This window comes from Petromyzon marinus, unplaced genomic scaffold (assembly GCF_048934315.1).
Source record: "Petromyzon marinus isolate PM22_M1 ecotype Great Lakes invasive population unplaced genomic scaffold, UKy_Petmar_22M1.pri1.0 PM_G_Scaffold_60, whole genome shotgun sequence".
NCBI classification, from domain to species: domain Eukaryota; kingdom Metazoa; phylum Chordata; class Hyperoartia; order Petromyzontiformes; family Petromyzontidae; genus Petromyzon; species Petromyzon marinus.
The window spans coordinates 648,840-663,984 of NW_027423014.1; the positions used below are offsets into that span (position 1 = coordinate 648,840).

General features: G+C 48.2%; 2 protein-coding genes across 2 annotated transcripts; both read right to left on the reverse strand.

Moving 5' to 3' along the window:
* Positions 1–257: 257 nt before the first annotated feature.
* On the reverse strand, positions 258–5,424 carry LOC142919521 (MAD2L1-binding protein-like). The gene is made up of 2 exons (XM_076062459.1): positions 5,105–5,424; positions 258–2,685 (listed from the first exon to the last, which is right to left on the reverse strand). The coding sequence occupies exons 1-2, from the start codon at positions 5,255–5,257 to the stop codon at positions 2,170–2,172; spliced, it is 669 nt and encodes a 222-aa protein (XP_075918574.1). The 5' UTR covers positions 5,258–5,424; the 3' UTR covers positions 258–2,169.
* A 1,021-nt stretch (positions 5,425–6,445) lies between these two features.
* LOC142919522 (heat shock protein HSP 90-alpha-like) lies at positions 6,446–7,990 on the reverse strand. Its single transcript, XM_076062460.1, has 3 exons — positions 7,790–7,990; positions 7,504–7,651; positions 6,446–7,094 (listed from the first exon to the last, which is right to left on the reverse strand). The coding sequence occupies exons 1-3, from the start codon at positions 7,973–7,975 to the stop codon at positions 6,802–6,804; spliced, it is 627 nt and encodes a 208-aa protein (XP_075918575.1). The 5' UTR covers positions 7,976–7,990; the 3' UTR covers positions 6,446–6,801.
* Between the last annotated feature and the right edge of the window lie 7,155 nt (positions 7,991–15,145).

Sequence of the window (15,145 nt, forward strand, 5' to 3'; positions counted from 1 at the left end):
TGGTCTGTGGATTGAACACACTGCATGGGTTAACCATGGTCTGTGGATTGAACACACTTCATGGGTTGAGCATGGTCTGTGGTTTGAACACAGGCTGTAGGGTGGGTATGGTCTGTAGATGTAATATGCTTTGGGTTTAGCAGCGACTGTAAAAACACGATTTAAAACTATGTTTTATTCTACCAGGTAAGGCCTGCTGAGTTATATAGCTCTTTTTCAAAAGCCATCTGGACATAACTGATAGCTCAACGAAGCGGTGTATGTGGAAATTTATAGCACCCAAATACTAAAATTTAACACACATCTGGTTAACAAGTGGCATATGCTGCTGATAGGTTGACCAAGGCGACACCAGTAATTTGGTTGTTCTTGAAACCGTCTCCTATGTACTGGGTGAGGTTTAGCACTTGGCCAGTGCAGGACTTGCGCGGCTGGAAATCAGATTGTTCTGGAAAGAGTTGTTCCTCCAGTATAGGTGATTGCTGCTTCAAGATAAGTCTCTCAAAAAGTTTGAAGAGGTAGCAGAACAAGGACATTGGTCAGACGCTCTTAGGGTCAGATGGGTCTTTTCCTGGCTTTGGAAACGTGACAAGTCTTCCGTGTCTTGGGTATGAGCAAAGAAATTTAACATTCTCAAGAGCCAATCCCTTGTTTTTAGTGCAACATTCTTTAACTGTTCAGTGCAGATGTCCGAATGCCTGCTGCCTTGACAGTCTTTATACCCTTGATGGCTTCCAGTGCCAATAAAGACCGGTAAACTCTTTCCACTGCAGTTCATCCAGCATGAGCCTATGAGTCTTGCAAACATTAAAACTTTTCAACATATAACATTCACCATGTATATGCTTTCGGTAAAATGAAAACAAAAACTATTAAATAAATGAACTATTAACATTATCATGAAAACCAGCACTGTTCAATTACTCTGCATGACATTTTGCAAAGCACCAATGTTGTGGGTAACGGCTACAAATTGACAACTTTTATGACAAAGTTTATCTCACAAAATAATCAGGAAATAACATTTTAAAAACCATAATCAGTATAGATTATCACAATGTGATGTTATTTTGGAAATGGATAGTGTTATTTCGTAATTGCTTATGCCTATAAAGTAGAGAAAATGGCTATTATTCCCCACAAACTTTGTTACCAAAGCACATACTTTGCTTTTGAGGGGGGGGGGTCGACAATTTTCGGGAACCTTTTATATCAAATATTTACTCCCCAATTTCTTAACTCTTTAGACTTCTGCAAGCCTCTTATAATTTTGTTAGTGGAGAAATGGGCAAACGGCCCACCAGGCTTTCACAATAGCTGAGTATCTGTGTATGTATATGTAATGCTTCCACAGAGTACTTTTTCGCTCTTGTCTTGATAAATTGGCCGCAGACATGGCAAAATGCGTCTGCCGGATGCTTGCAGCCTCTTGATGCCATCTCAGAAAAATGCAGATATGTATCCACTTAGGCAGCTGGAACTAAACTGAACTGGTGGGCTTAAGGCCCCTGTATTTATACTATTTATATTACTGGAAAGTTCCAGAATGTTCTAGAAGTTACTACAAGTTTACTCAGCACTGAATCTATCTGGAATGTTCTGGAAAATAGGATAATTTCTAAATATCACTCTCCTGGTCACAAAAGCAAAGTTTGTGGGGAATAATAGCCATTTTCTGTACTTTTGAGGCATAAGCAATTAGGAAATAACACTCACTACCCAGGAACAAAAAAAATTGTGTTATTGCAGACCTTGAATCGTACGATGTACTAAAGTGTCCCCATACCCTGGACACCCTTGCAAGCACTATATTCCAGCTCGACTTCCCTGGCTTCCAACTGCCATGGGAACAACGGGGCAGCACATACCCGGACCCACACGAAGCACGCGAGTTGCAAACGCCCGATGCACAAGTTGCGAATCAGAGACTCTCCTGTGTGCAACTGCGGCTCCGAAATTAAAACCACGTAGCGCGTGAATTCGCACTGCCCCAAATATAAACGTGAGACTAGGCAATTTAATGGATGAATACGTTTACGGCAGAATCTTTAATAGTTGGCCTTGATTGACCATAAGGAAGGAGATTCAGATATAATATTGAAATAAGTAATATTAAAATTTGCAGTATCCCTAGAATTTTGGCCTAGCTGGTCCCATCCATCAGCCCCTCTAACCCTGGCCTGACCCACTGTCCAGGACGCCCTTGATGGCCACAGGGGCCTGGAACCACACGCAGTCGTTCTCGCATGGCTGGCCGAGGGCCGTGCCCAGCGGCTCCTCCAGGCTGTTGCTAAACGCGACGACGACCCTCCTCCCGCGGTTGGGCAGCTTGTAGTTGAGCTTGGGATTGAACCAGTCGACGCCGCAGTCCCTGTGCGCCCACAGCAGCAGTGTGGCCGAGGTGACAGGCAGAGCGCGCGGCTCGCCAAACACATTCTGCACGAAGAGTGAGTGAAACACGTGGCGGCTGTAGCGAGCGTGGCACAGTGAATCGCCGCTGCCTCCCAGCGCCAGCTCGTGGAAGTCCAGCTCGTAGAGCTCAAGCGGCGACATGGGGCTCGGCCCTAGCAGGATGAGGACCCGGGGCACGTGCGACAGGGAGAAGAGCGTCTCCAGGTGGCCGCTCAGCTCGTGCAGGGCCGTCAGCATGCGTGCTTCTTGCCTTAACCTGGGGGGCACCTCTGCCTGCAGGGAAGAGGGGAGGGAGGCGTTCACACCAGGACGAAAGCCACGGTCTTCAGCCACCAACAGAACTGCTGCCCTGAGATGCAATTGCGGATATTATAAACATCACGTCCAGCATTATTACGTTGTGTCCCACATCAATATATCCACCTCTACCATCACCGTCACCACAAACTAGAGGCCGACCGAAATTCGGTTTGGGCGCCGAAAGTTGGCAAATGGCCTCTTTCGGCATAGTTTTGGTTTCGGCCGAAAGTAAATTTTTAACTTTCGGTCTGGTTTCGTTTTCGGTCGGCCTCTACCACAAACATCGCAACAGTCACCTGTCACACCATACTATCACCACCACTATATCCGGCACATATTATCCATCATCACATTCACCTCCACCATCACATTTAACATCAGCAGCAACATCGACTATCACCCCATCCAACATTAAACTGCCACCTCGCCACCATCGCCACATGTACGAGTCCTTAAGAGATGCTGTAGTTCAGCGACTGTACTCCATGGGTACAGCATCATCTAACACGTGAAGGACACCAGCCATAATGATAAAATGTATCTTTACTTTTTATAATCTCACTAGCTTGACTACCTGGCTGCGCCCGGGACGCCCGGCCGTCTTTGTCTCCCCAGTGGCGATGTTCACACACCACACCAGTTACTCGTTTGAGTCGACCTAGGGGAGGCCCAGGACCGGTTCAAATAATCGTGGTGGCCGTGAGCGGGAATCGAACTCGGGTCGCCGGGTTTGTAGTGCGGCGCGCTAACTGCTACACTACAATGCGTTACTCTTCCACACACACACAGACACACACAGACACACAAACACAGACAACGCTAACCACTACACTACAATGCGTTACGCTTCCACATGCGTGGGTCACGTGACAGAACTGAAATCACAGCTCACTTGCCGTGCAAAAAATAAATGCATTATTGAGCTCCCCAACCCCCCTCCGAAAAATAAGAAAGTGTATTTTTATAATTTTTGCATGGTGTACAGTCTGGAAAGTACCCACATGGCAAATTTCCAGTTTGTTGCATGTCGGGAAGTACGCTAAACATTTCGAACAGACACACAATCACAACTTTGCCTTTTATATATATGGAGATTTCTATTACTGTATAAACATCACCGAAATTATTAAAACCTTAATTTCATGTCGAATGTAGCCCGCTCGTGTCCACCCTTCGCGTCCACAGCCGCTCCGCCTCCACACACGACCCGGGGTCAGGTCTAAACCAATCGGTGACCTTGCGCCCACACACCGAAACCCAAATTGCTGAACCCTCAAAGCCTACACCCCTGCACACTCCACCCCTGCACACTCCACCCCTGCACACTCCACCCCTGAACACGCCACCCCTGCACACTCCACCCCTGAACACTCCACCCCTGCACACTCCACCCCTGAACACGCCACCCCTGCACACTCCACCCCTGAACACTCCACCCCTGCACACTCCACCCCTGAACACTCCACCCCTGCACACTCCACCCCTGAACACGCCACCCCTGCACACTCCACCCCTGAACACTCCACCCCTGCACTCTCCACCCCTGAACACTCCACCCAGCACACTCCACCCCTGCAGACTCCACCCCTGAACACTCCACCCCTGCACACTCCACCCCTGAATACTCCACCTCTGAACACGCCACCCCTGCAGACTCCACCCCTGAACACTCCACCCTGCAGACTCCACCCCTGAACACTCCACCCTGCACACTCCACCCCTGAACACTCCACCCCTGAACACGCCACCCCTGCAGACTCCACCCCTGAACACTCCACCCTGCAGACTCCACCCCTGAACACTCCACCCTGCACACTCCACCCCTGAACACTCCACCCTGCATACTCCACCCCTGCACGCTCCACCCCTGAACACTCCACCCCTGCACACTCCACCCCTGAACACTCCACCCCTGCACACTCCACCCCTGAACACTCCACCCCTGCACACTCCACCCCTGAACACTCCACCCCTGAACACTCCACCCTGCACATTCCACCCCTGAACACTCCACCCCTGAACACTCCACTCCTGAAAACTCCACCCCTGAACACTCCATCCTGCACACTCCACCCCTGAACACTCCACCCCTGAACACCCCACCCCTGCACACTCCACCCCTGAACACTCCACCCTGCACACTCCACCTCTGCAGACTCCACCCCTGCAGACTCCACCCCTGAACACTCCACCCCTGAACACTCCACCCCTGAACACTCCACCCCTGCAGACTCCACCCCTGAACACTCCACCCTGCACACTCCACCCCTGAACACTCCACCCTGAACACTCCACCCCTGAACACTCCACCCCTGAACACTCCACCCTGCACACTCCACCCCTGAACACTCCACCCCTGAACACTCCACCCCCACCTCACCACTCCCCTCACCAGGTGGCTGTGGAAGTGCAGCAGCTGCGGGTAGGGAAGCGGCAGCTGGCCGCGCTGGTACAGGGCGTGAGCGAAGATCTCCCAGACCAGGGCGCCAAGGCTCCGCTGGCTCACGGCGCCGCGCACCGTCACCTCGCAGCGCCGCGCCGACATCGCCGCCACTCTTCTCTCCTTCCTCCTCCTCTCCTTCCTCCTCCTCTCTCCTCTTCTTCCTCTTCTTCTCACTCCCCTCGCTCGCCCGGCTCCGCTGGCCCGTTAGTCGTCTCCCAGTTAATAAACTGAACAGTTCAAAACGGCGTCACGTGGCCTACCCACCGGAAAAGGGCACGACAGGAAGAAGGGGCGCGGCTTAGGTGAGGGGAGGGGTTTGGTGAGGGGTTTGGTGAGGGGTTTGGTGAGGGGTTTGGTGAGGGGAGGGTTTTGGTGAGGGAGGGGTTTGGTGAGGGGAGGGGTTGGTTAGGGGGGTTTGGTGAGGGGAGGGGTTTGGTGAGGGAGGGGTTTGGTGAGGGGAGGGGTTTGGTGAGGGGAGGGGTTGGTTATGGGGGTTTGAGGGGTTTGGTGAGGGGAGGGGTTTGGTGAGGGAGGGGTTTGGTGAGGGGAGGGGTTTGGTGAGGGGAGGGGTTTGGTGAGGGGAGGGGTTTGGTGAGGGGAGGGGTTGGTTAGGGGGGTTTGAGGGGTTTGGTGAGGGGAGGGGTTTGGTGAGGGGTTTGGTGAGGGGAGGGGTTGGTTGGGGGGTTTTAGGGGGGTGGTGAGGGGAGGGGTTGGTTGGGGGGGTTTGAGGGGGGTGGTGAGAGGCGTTGCGTGGAGAGGTAAGGGGGAATTTTTATTTAAAGCTTTCGTGACTGCAGTAATTCATATTCTTAGCTCTTTCGGTAAAGTCACGTTGAAGGGAAACAATAAAATAATAAAATATATACAAAACAATAAAAATTCTCACGACGTTTCGACCATAACACAAACGGTCATCATCAGGTGTGAAAAGCAATGGCAAGAAACATTTGAAAGAAGTGTCGGTATTTATTTATTTCTAAACGGGTGTTTTATTTCTTTTAAAAAAAACCAAAAAACCGTTAGCATCACGGGCAGTGATTTGGCAGTTTATTTAGAAGGACAAGTCCATCTATGTTCTGAAAAGAGGAGGGGGAAGACGAAAAATTAATGTTTGCTGTCTGAAAGAGCTGAGAATAGGTTAGCGGGAGTTGAGGGGAGGGGTTGGTTGGGGGGGGTTGAGGGGGGTCGTCAATGTAAACATGAAGATTGATGAGGGGACTGACCATCGTTGAATAAGTGACTGGATGGAGTGCTGCATCAACCATAAACCTACTCTACATTGAATTATAACAAGCACAGCGAGGTAGGAACTGGGTGCCGCAGTGTTGAGATGTTAACTACCTCGCCTGGTATACAGGTCGTGGGTTCGATCCCAGTCCTGACACCTGGATATTTGGAGTTTGCATGTTCTCCCCGTGGTCACATGGATTTTTCTCCAGTACCTCCGGTTGTTCTCTCCACATTTAGAAACATGCATCGAGAGTATATAGCTCCTAGAAATTTCCACATGATAAGCCACTTCATTGGGCTATCATTTGTGGCCAGATCGCTTCTAAGAGCTGTATAGCTCAGTGGGCCTTGCCTGGTAAGCTAAAAATAATTTAGTTTCAGTTTGGGGGTGGCTCCCCACCCCAGACAGGTTCACATCACAAGTCCTGCCGAGTGCTCACCTTCTCCACCTTCTTCTCCAGGATCTCCTTGACCACCTTGCAGAGATTCTCAAACTTGGCCTTGGCCTCCTCCTGTCTCTTTTTCTCTTCCTCATCTTCCGGAAGCTCCATGCCCTCCTTGGTGACGGAGACGAGGGTCTTCCCGTCAAACTCCTTCAGCTGCTGCACGCAGTACTCATCGATGGGCTCCACCATGTACACCACCTCCAGGCCACGCTTGCGCACGCGCTCCACAAACGCAGAGTTGGCCACTTGCGCTTTTGACTCGCCTGCGAGCTAAATCGCGGTTCACAAATTAGCCTTCCGGCACCACGGCCTCGTCTAACGGTTTGGCAAATTCCCGCTCAAATGAGCATCGCGACGATGCTCATCTCCCGTTTACAGTCCCATTCCAAATTCCTTTGGCGAAGACTAATCTAAAGGAGAACCACTGTTAACAACCACAAAGTGGAATGCTATTTATAGACCGAGGGACGATTAACAGTCTGCAAAGCTTCACAATTAGATTACTTGTACAGTCTACACTTAAATTCAATACTTGGGCAACGTTCTTAGCCAGGAAGTGCTAGCAGGCTGTGTGAAGAGCAGCGTGTGTCGTGCAGCAGTGCGTGTGTGGTGCCATGGAGTGTGGTGTCGTGGCGCGTGTGGTGCTGTTGGCACGTGCGTGTCTGCCCGCACCGGTGATGTAGTAGATGTGCTTCTGGTTTTCTTTCATTCGAGACACGTAGTCCTTCAGCGAGCACATGTCCTCGCCCGACATGGACGTATGGTAGCGGAGCAGCTCCGCCAGCTTCTTCCGGTTCTGAGAGTCCTCGTGGATTCCCAGCTGTGGGGAATAACGATAAAAGGCAGAGCGACAGGGTCAGATTTCCCCCTGACGAACTGAACGACGGGAAAAGCACGAATCGCAAAATATTCAAATCCACACCGCTGCAGAAATTCGGCAAATGGTGAGAGCATCCACCTTGATGTTTTTGGAGAACTGCTCATAGAACTTCTTGTAGTTATCTTTGTCCTCGGCGAGCTCCGCGAACAGCTCCATGGACTTCTTGACGATGTTCTTGCGGATCACCTTGAGGATTTTGCCCTGCTGCAGCATCTCACGCGAGATGTTGAGGGGAAGGTCCTCGGAGTCCACCACTCCCTTCATGAAGTCTGCAAACGGTGAACATTCACGGCTTTAGTATTTATCACTGTAAAAACTCTAGAGAAACCATTGAATAGAAGTGCTTTAAGGGAGGAAAAAAATGACATTGTTTACGAGTTGCTCTCAAGCCTGCATGCATCCCCGCTTACTGGATTTAACACACGCTATGGGTTGGGTATTGTCTGTGGATTTAACACACGCTATGGGTTGGGTATGGTCTGTGGATTTTTACACACGCTATGGGTTGGGTATGGTCTGTGGATTTAACACACGCTGTGGGTTGGGTATGGTCTGTGGATTTAACACACGCTATGGGTTGGGTATGGTCTGTGGATTTCACACACGCTATGGGTTGGGCATGGTCGGCGGATTGAACACAGGTCGGTGGATTTAACACACGCTATGGATTGGACATGGTCTGTGGATTTAACACACGCTATGGTTTGGGTATGGTCTGTGGATTTAACACACGCTGTGGGTTGGGCATGGTCTGTAGATTTAACAAACGCTATGGGTTGGGCATGGTCTGTGGATTTAACAAACGCTATGGTTTGGGCATGGTCTGTGGATTTAACACATGCTATGGGTTGGGCATGGTCTGTGGATTGAACACAGGTCTGTAGATTTAACACGCTATGGATTGGACATGGTCTATAAATTTAACACACGCTATGGTTTGGGTATGGTCTGTGGATTTAACACAGGTCTGTAGATTTAACACACGCTATGGATTGGACATGGTCTGTGGATTTAACACACGCTATGGGTTGGGCATTGTCTGTGGATTGAACACAGGTCTGTAGATTTAACACACGCTATGGATTGGACATGGTCTGTGGATTTAACACACGCTATGGGTTGATCATGGTCGGTGGATTGAACACAGGTCTGTGGATTTAACACACGCAATGGATTGGACATGGACTGTGGATTTAACACACGCTATGGGTTGGGCATGGTCTGTGGATTTAACACACGCTAAGGGTTGTGCATGGTCTGTGGATTGAACACACTGCATGGGTTAACCATGGTCTGTGGATTGAACACACTGCATGGGTTAACCATGGTCTGTGGATTTTTACACACGCTATGGGTTGGGTATGGTCTGTGGATTTAACACACGCTGTGGGTTGGGTATGGTCTGTGGATTTAACACACGCTATGGGTTGGGTATGGTCTGTGGATTTAACACACGCTATGGGTTGGGCATGGTCGGCGGATTGAACACAGGTCGGTGGATTTAACACACGCTATGGATTGGACATGGTCTGTGGATTTAACACACGCTATGGTTTGGGTATGGTCTGTGGATTTAACTCACGCTGTGGGTTGGGCATGGTCTGTGGATTTAACAAACGCTATGGATTGGGCATGGTCTGTGGATTTAACAAACGCTATGGTTTGGGTATGGTCTGTTGATTTAACACACGCTATGGGTTGGGCATGGTCTGTGGATTTAACAAACGCTATGGTTTGGGTATGGTCTGTGGATTTAACACATGCTATGGGTTGGGCATGGTCTGTGGATTGAACACAGGTCTGTAGATTTAACACGCTATGGATTGGACATGGTCTGTGGATTTAACACACGCTATGGGTTGATCATGGTCGGTGGATTGAACACAGGTCTGTGGATTTAACACACGCAATGGATTGGACATGGACTGTGGATTTAACACACGCTATGGGTTGGGCATGGTCTGTGGATTTAACACACGCTAAGGGTTGTGCATGGTCTGTGGATTGAACACACTGCATGGGTTAACCATGGTCTGTGGATTGAACACACTGCATGGGTTAACCATGGTCTGTGGATTTTTACACACGCTATGGGTTGGGTATGGTCTGTGGATTTAACACACGCTGTGGGTTGGGTATGGTCTGTGGATTTAACACACGCTATGGGTTGGGTATGGTCTGTGGATTTAACACACGCTATGGGTTGGGCATGGTCGGCGGATTGAACACAGGTCGGTGGATTTAACACACGCTATGGATTGGACATGGTCTGTGGATTTAACACACGCTATGGTTTGGGTATGGTCTGTGGATTTAACTCACGCTGTGGGTTGGGCATGGTCTGTGGATTTAACAAACGCTATGGATTGGGCATGGTCTGTGGATTTAACAAACGCTATGGTTTGGGTATGGTCTGTTGATTTAACACACGCTATGGGTTGGGCATGGTCTGTGGATTTAACAAACGCTATGGTTTGGGTATGGTCTGTGGATTTAACACATGCTATGGGTTGGGCATGGTCTGTGGATTGAACACAGGTCTGTAGATTTAACACGCTATGGATTGGACATGGTCTATAAATTTAACACACGCTATGGTTTGGGTATGGTCTGTGGATTTAACACAGGTCTGTAGATTTAACACACGCTATGGATTGGACATGGTCTGTGGATTTAACACACGCTATGGGTTGGGCATGGTCTGTGGATTGAACACAGGTCTGTAGATTTAACACACGCTATGGATTGGACATGGTCTATGGATTTAACACACGATATGGGTTGATCATGGTCGGTGGATTGAACACAGGTCTGTGGATTTAACACACGCAATGGATTGGACATGGTCTGTGGATTTAACACACGCTATGGGTTGGGCATGGTCTGTGGATTGAACACAGGTCTGTAGATTTAACACACGCTATGGATTGGACATGGTCTATGGATTTAACACACGATATGGGTTGATCATGGTCGGTGGATTGAACACAGGTCTGTGGATTTAACACACGCAATGGATTGGACATGGTCTGTGGATTTAACACACGCTATGGGTTGGGCATGGTCTGTGGATTTAACACACGCTAAGGGTTGTGCATGGTCTGTGGATTGAACACACTGCATGGGTTAACCATGGTCTGTGGTTTGAACACAGGCTGTAGGGTGGGTATGGTCTGTAGATGTAATATGTTTGGGTTTAGCAGCGACTGTAAAAACACGATTTAAAACTATGTTTTATTCTACCAGGTAAGGCCTGCTGAGTTATATAGCTCTTTTTCAAAAGCTATCTGGACATAACTGATAGCTCAACGAAGCGGTGTATGTGGAAATTTATAGCACCCAAATACTAAAATTTAACACACACCAGGGATTGAGTATGGTCTGTGGATTTAACACATGCTATGGGTTGGGCATGGTCTGTGGATTGAACACAGGTCTGTAGATTTAACACGCTATGGATTGGACATGGTCTATAAATTTAACACACGCTATGGTTTGGGTGTGGTCTGTGGATTTAACACAGGTCTGTAGATTTAACACACGCTATGGATTGGACATGGTCTGTGGATTTAACACACGCTATGGGTTGGGCATGGTCTGTGGATTGAACACAGGTCTGTAGATTTAACACACGCTATGGATTGGACATGGTCTGTGGATTTAACACACGCTATGGGTTGATCATGGTCAGTGGATTGAACACAGGTCTGTGGATTTAACACAAGCAATGGATTGGACATGGTCTGTAGATTTAACACACGCTTTGGGTTGGGCATGGTCTGTGGATTTAACACACGCTAAGGGTTGTGCATGGTCTGTGGATTGAACACACTGCATGGGTTAACCATGGTCTGTGGATTGAACACACTTTATGGGTTGAGCATGGTCTGTGGTTTGAACACAGGCTGTAGGGTGGGTATGGTCTGTAGATGTAATATGCTATGGGTTTAGCAGCGACTGTAAAAACACGATTTAAAACTATGTTTTATTCTACCAGGTAAGGCCTGCTGAGTTATATAGCTCTTTTTCAAAAGCCATCTGGACATAACTGATAGCTCAACGAAGTGGTGTATGTGGAAATTTATAGCACCCAAATACTAAAATTTAACACACACCAGGGATTGAGTATGGTCTGTAGATTTAACACACGCTATGGGTTGGGCATGGTCGGTGGATTTAACACACGCTATGGGTTGGGCATGGTCTGTGAATTTAACACACGTTATGGGTTGGGCATGGTCTGTGGATTTAACACACGCTATGGGTTGGGTATGGTCTGTGGATTTTTACACACGCTATGGGTTGGGTATGGCCTGTGGATTTAACACACGCTGTGGGTTGGTTATGGTCTGTGGATTTAACACACGCTATGGGTTGGGTATGGTCTGTGGATTTAACACACGCTATGGGTTGGGCATGGTCTGTGGATTTAACACACGCTATGGTTTGGGTATGGTCTGTGGATTTAACACACGCTGTGGGTTGGGCATGGTCTGTGGATTTAACAAACGCTATGGGTTGGGCATGGTCTGTGGATTTAACAAACGCTATGGTTTGGGTATGGTCTGTTGGTTTAACACACGCTATGGGTTGGGCATGGTCTGTGGATTTAACAAACGCTATGGTTTGGGAATGGTCTGTGGATTTAACACACGCTATGGGTTGGGCATGGTCTGTGGATTTAACAAACGCTATGGTTTGGGTATGGTCTGTGGATTTAACACATGCTATGGGTTGGGCCTGGTCTGTGGATTGAACACAGGTCTGTAGATTTAACACGTTATGGATTGGACATGGTCTATAAATTTAACACACGCTATGGTTTGGGTATGGTCTGTGGATTTAACACACGCTATGGGTGGGGTATGGTCTGTGGATTTTTACACACGCTATGGGTTGGGTATGGCCTGTGGATTTAACACACGCTGTGGGTTGGTTATGGTCTGTGGATTTAACACACGCTATGGGTTGGGTATGGTCTGTGGATTTAACACACGCTATGGGTTGGGCATGGTCTGTGGATTTAACACACGCTATGGTTTGGGTATGGTCTGTGGATTTAACACACGCTGTGGGTTGGGCATGGTCTGTGGATTTAACAAACGCTATGGGTTGGGCATGGTCTGTGGATTTAACAAACGCTATGGTTTGGGTATGGTCTGTGGATTTAACACACGCTATGGGTTGGGCATGGTCTGTGGATTTAACAAACGCTATGGTTTGGGTATGGTCTGTGGATTTAACACATGCTATGGGTTGGGCATGGTCTGTGGATTGAACACAGGTCTGTAGATTTAACACGTTATGGATTGGACATGGTCTATAAATTTAACACACGCTATGGTTTGGGTATGGTCTGTGGATTTAACACAGGTCTGTAGATTTAACACACGCTATGGATTGGACATGGTCTGTGGATTTAACACACGCTATGGGTTGGGCATGGTCTGTGGATTGAACACAGGTCTGTAGATTTAACACACGCTATGGATTGGACATGGTCTGTGGATTTAACACACGCTATGGGTTGATCATGGTCGGTGGATTGAACACAGGTCTGTGGATTTAACACACGCAATGGATTGGACATGGTCTGTGGATTTAACACACGCTATGGGTTGGGCATGGTCTGTGGATTTAACACACGCTAAGGGTTGTGCATGGTCTGTGGATTGAACACACTGCATGGGTTAACCATGGTCTGTGGATTGAACACACTTCATGGGTTGAGCATGGTCTGTGGTTTGAACACAGGCTGTAGGGTGGGTATGGTCTGTAGATGTAATATGCTTTGGGTTTAACAGCGACTGTAAAAACACGATTTAAAACTATGTTTTATTCTACCAGGTAAGGCCTGCTGAGTTATATAGCTCTTTTTCAAAAGCCATCTGGACATAACTGATAGCTCAACGAAGCGGTGTATGTGGAAATTTATAGCACCCAAATACTAAAATTTAACACACACCAGGGATTGAGTATGGTCTGTGGATTTAACACACGCTATGGGTTGGGCATGGTCTGTGGATTTAACACACGCTATGGGTTGGGCATGGTCTGTGAATTTAACACACGTTATGGGTTGGGCATGGTCTGTGGATTTAACACACGCTATGGGTTGGGTATGGTCTGTGGATTTTTACACACGCTATGGGTTGGGTATGGTCTGTGGATTAAACACACGCTATGGGTTGGATATGGTCTGTGGATTTAACACACGCTATGGGTTGGGCATGGTCGGCGGATTGAACACAGGTCGGTGGATTTAACACACGCTATGGATTGGACATGGTCTGTGGATTTAACAAACGCTATGGTTTGGGTATGGTCTGTTGATTTAACACACGCTATGGGTTGGGCATGGTCTGTGGATTTAACACACGCTAAGGGTTGTGCATGGTCTGTGGATTGAACACACTGCATGGGTTAACCATGGTCTGTGGATTGAACACACTTTATGGGTTGAGCATGGACTGTGGTTTGAACACAGGCTGTAGGGTGGGTATGGTCTGTAGATGTAATATGCTATGGGTTTAGCAGCGACTGTAAAAACACGATTTAAAACTATGTTTTATTCTACCAGGTAAGGCCTGCTGAGTTATATAGCTCTTTTTCAAAAGCCATCTGGACATAACTGATAGCTCAACGAAGCGGTGTATGTGGAAATTTATAGCACCCAAATACTAAAATTTAACACACACCAGGGATTGAGTATGGTCTGTTGATTTAACACACGCTATGGGTTGGGCATGGTCGGTGGATTTAACACACGCTATGGGTTGGGCATGGTCTGTGAATTTAACACACGTTATGGGTTGGGCATGGTCTGTGGATTTAACACACGCTATGGGTTGGGTATGGTCTGTGGATTTTTACACACGCTATGGGTTGGGTATGGCCTGTGGATTTAACACACGCTGTGGGTTGGGTATGGTCTGTGGATTTAACACACGCTATGGGTTGGGTATGGTCTGTGGATTTAACACACGCTATGGGTTGGGCATGGTCTGTGGATTTAACACACGCTATGGGTTGGGCATGGTCTGTGGATTTAACACACGCTATGGTTTGGGTATGGTCTGTGGATTTAACACACGCTGTGGGTTGGGCATGGTCTGTGGATTTAACAAACGCTATGGGTTGGGCATGGTCTGTGGATTTAACAAACGCTATGGTTTGGGTATGGTCTGTTGATTTAACACACGCTATGGGTTGGGCATGGTCTGTGGATTTAACAAACGCTATGGTTTGGGTATGGTCTGTGGATTTACCACACGCTATGGGTTGATCATGGTCGGTGGATTGAACACAGGTCTGTGGATTTAACACACGCAATGGATTGGACATGGTCTGTGGATTTAACACACGCTATGGGTTGGGCATGGTCTGTGGATTTAACACACGCTAAGGGTTGTGCATGGTCTGTGGATTGAACAC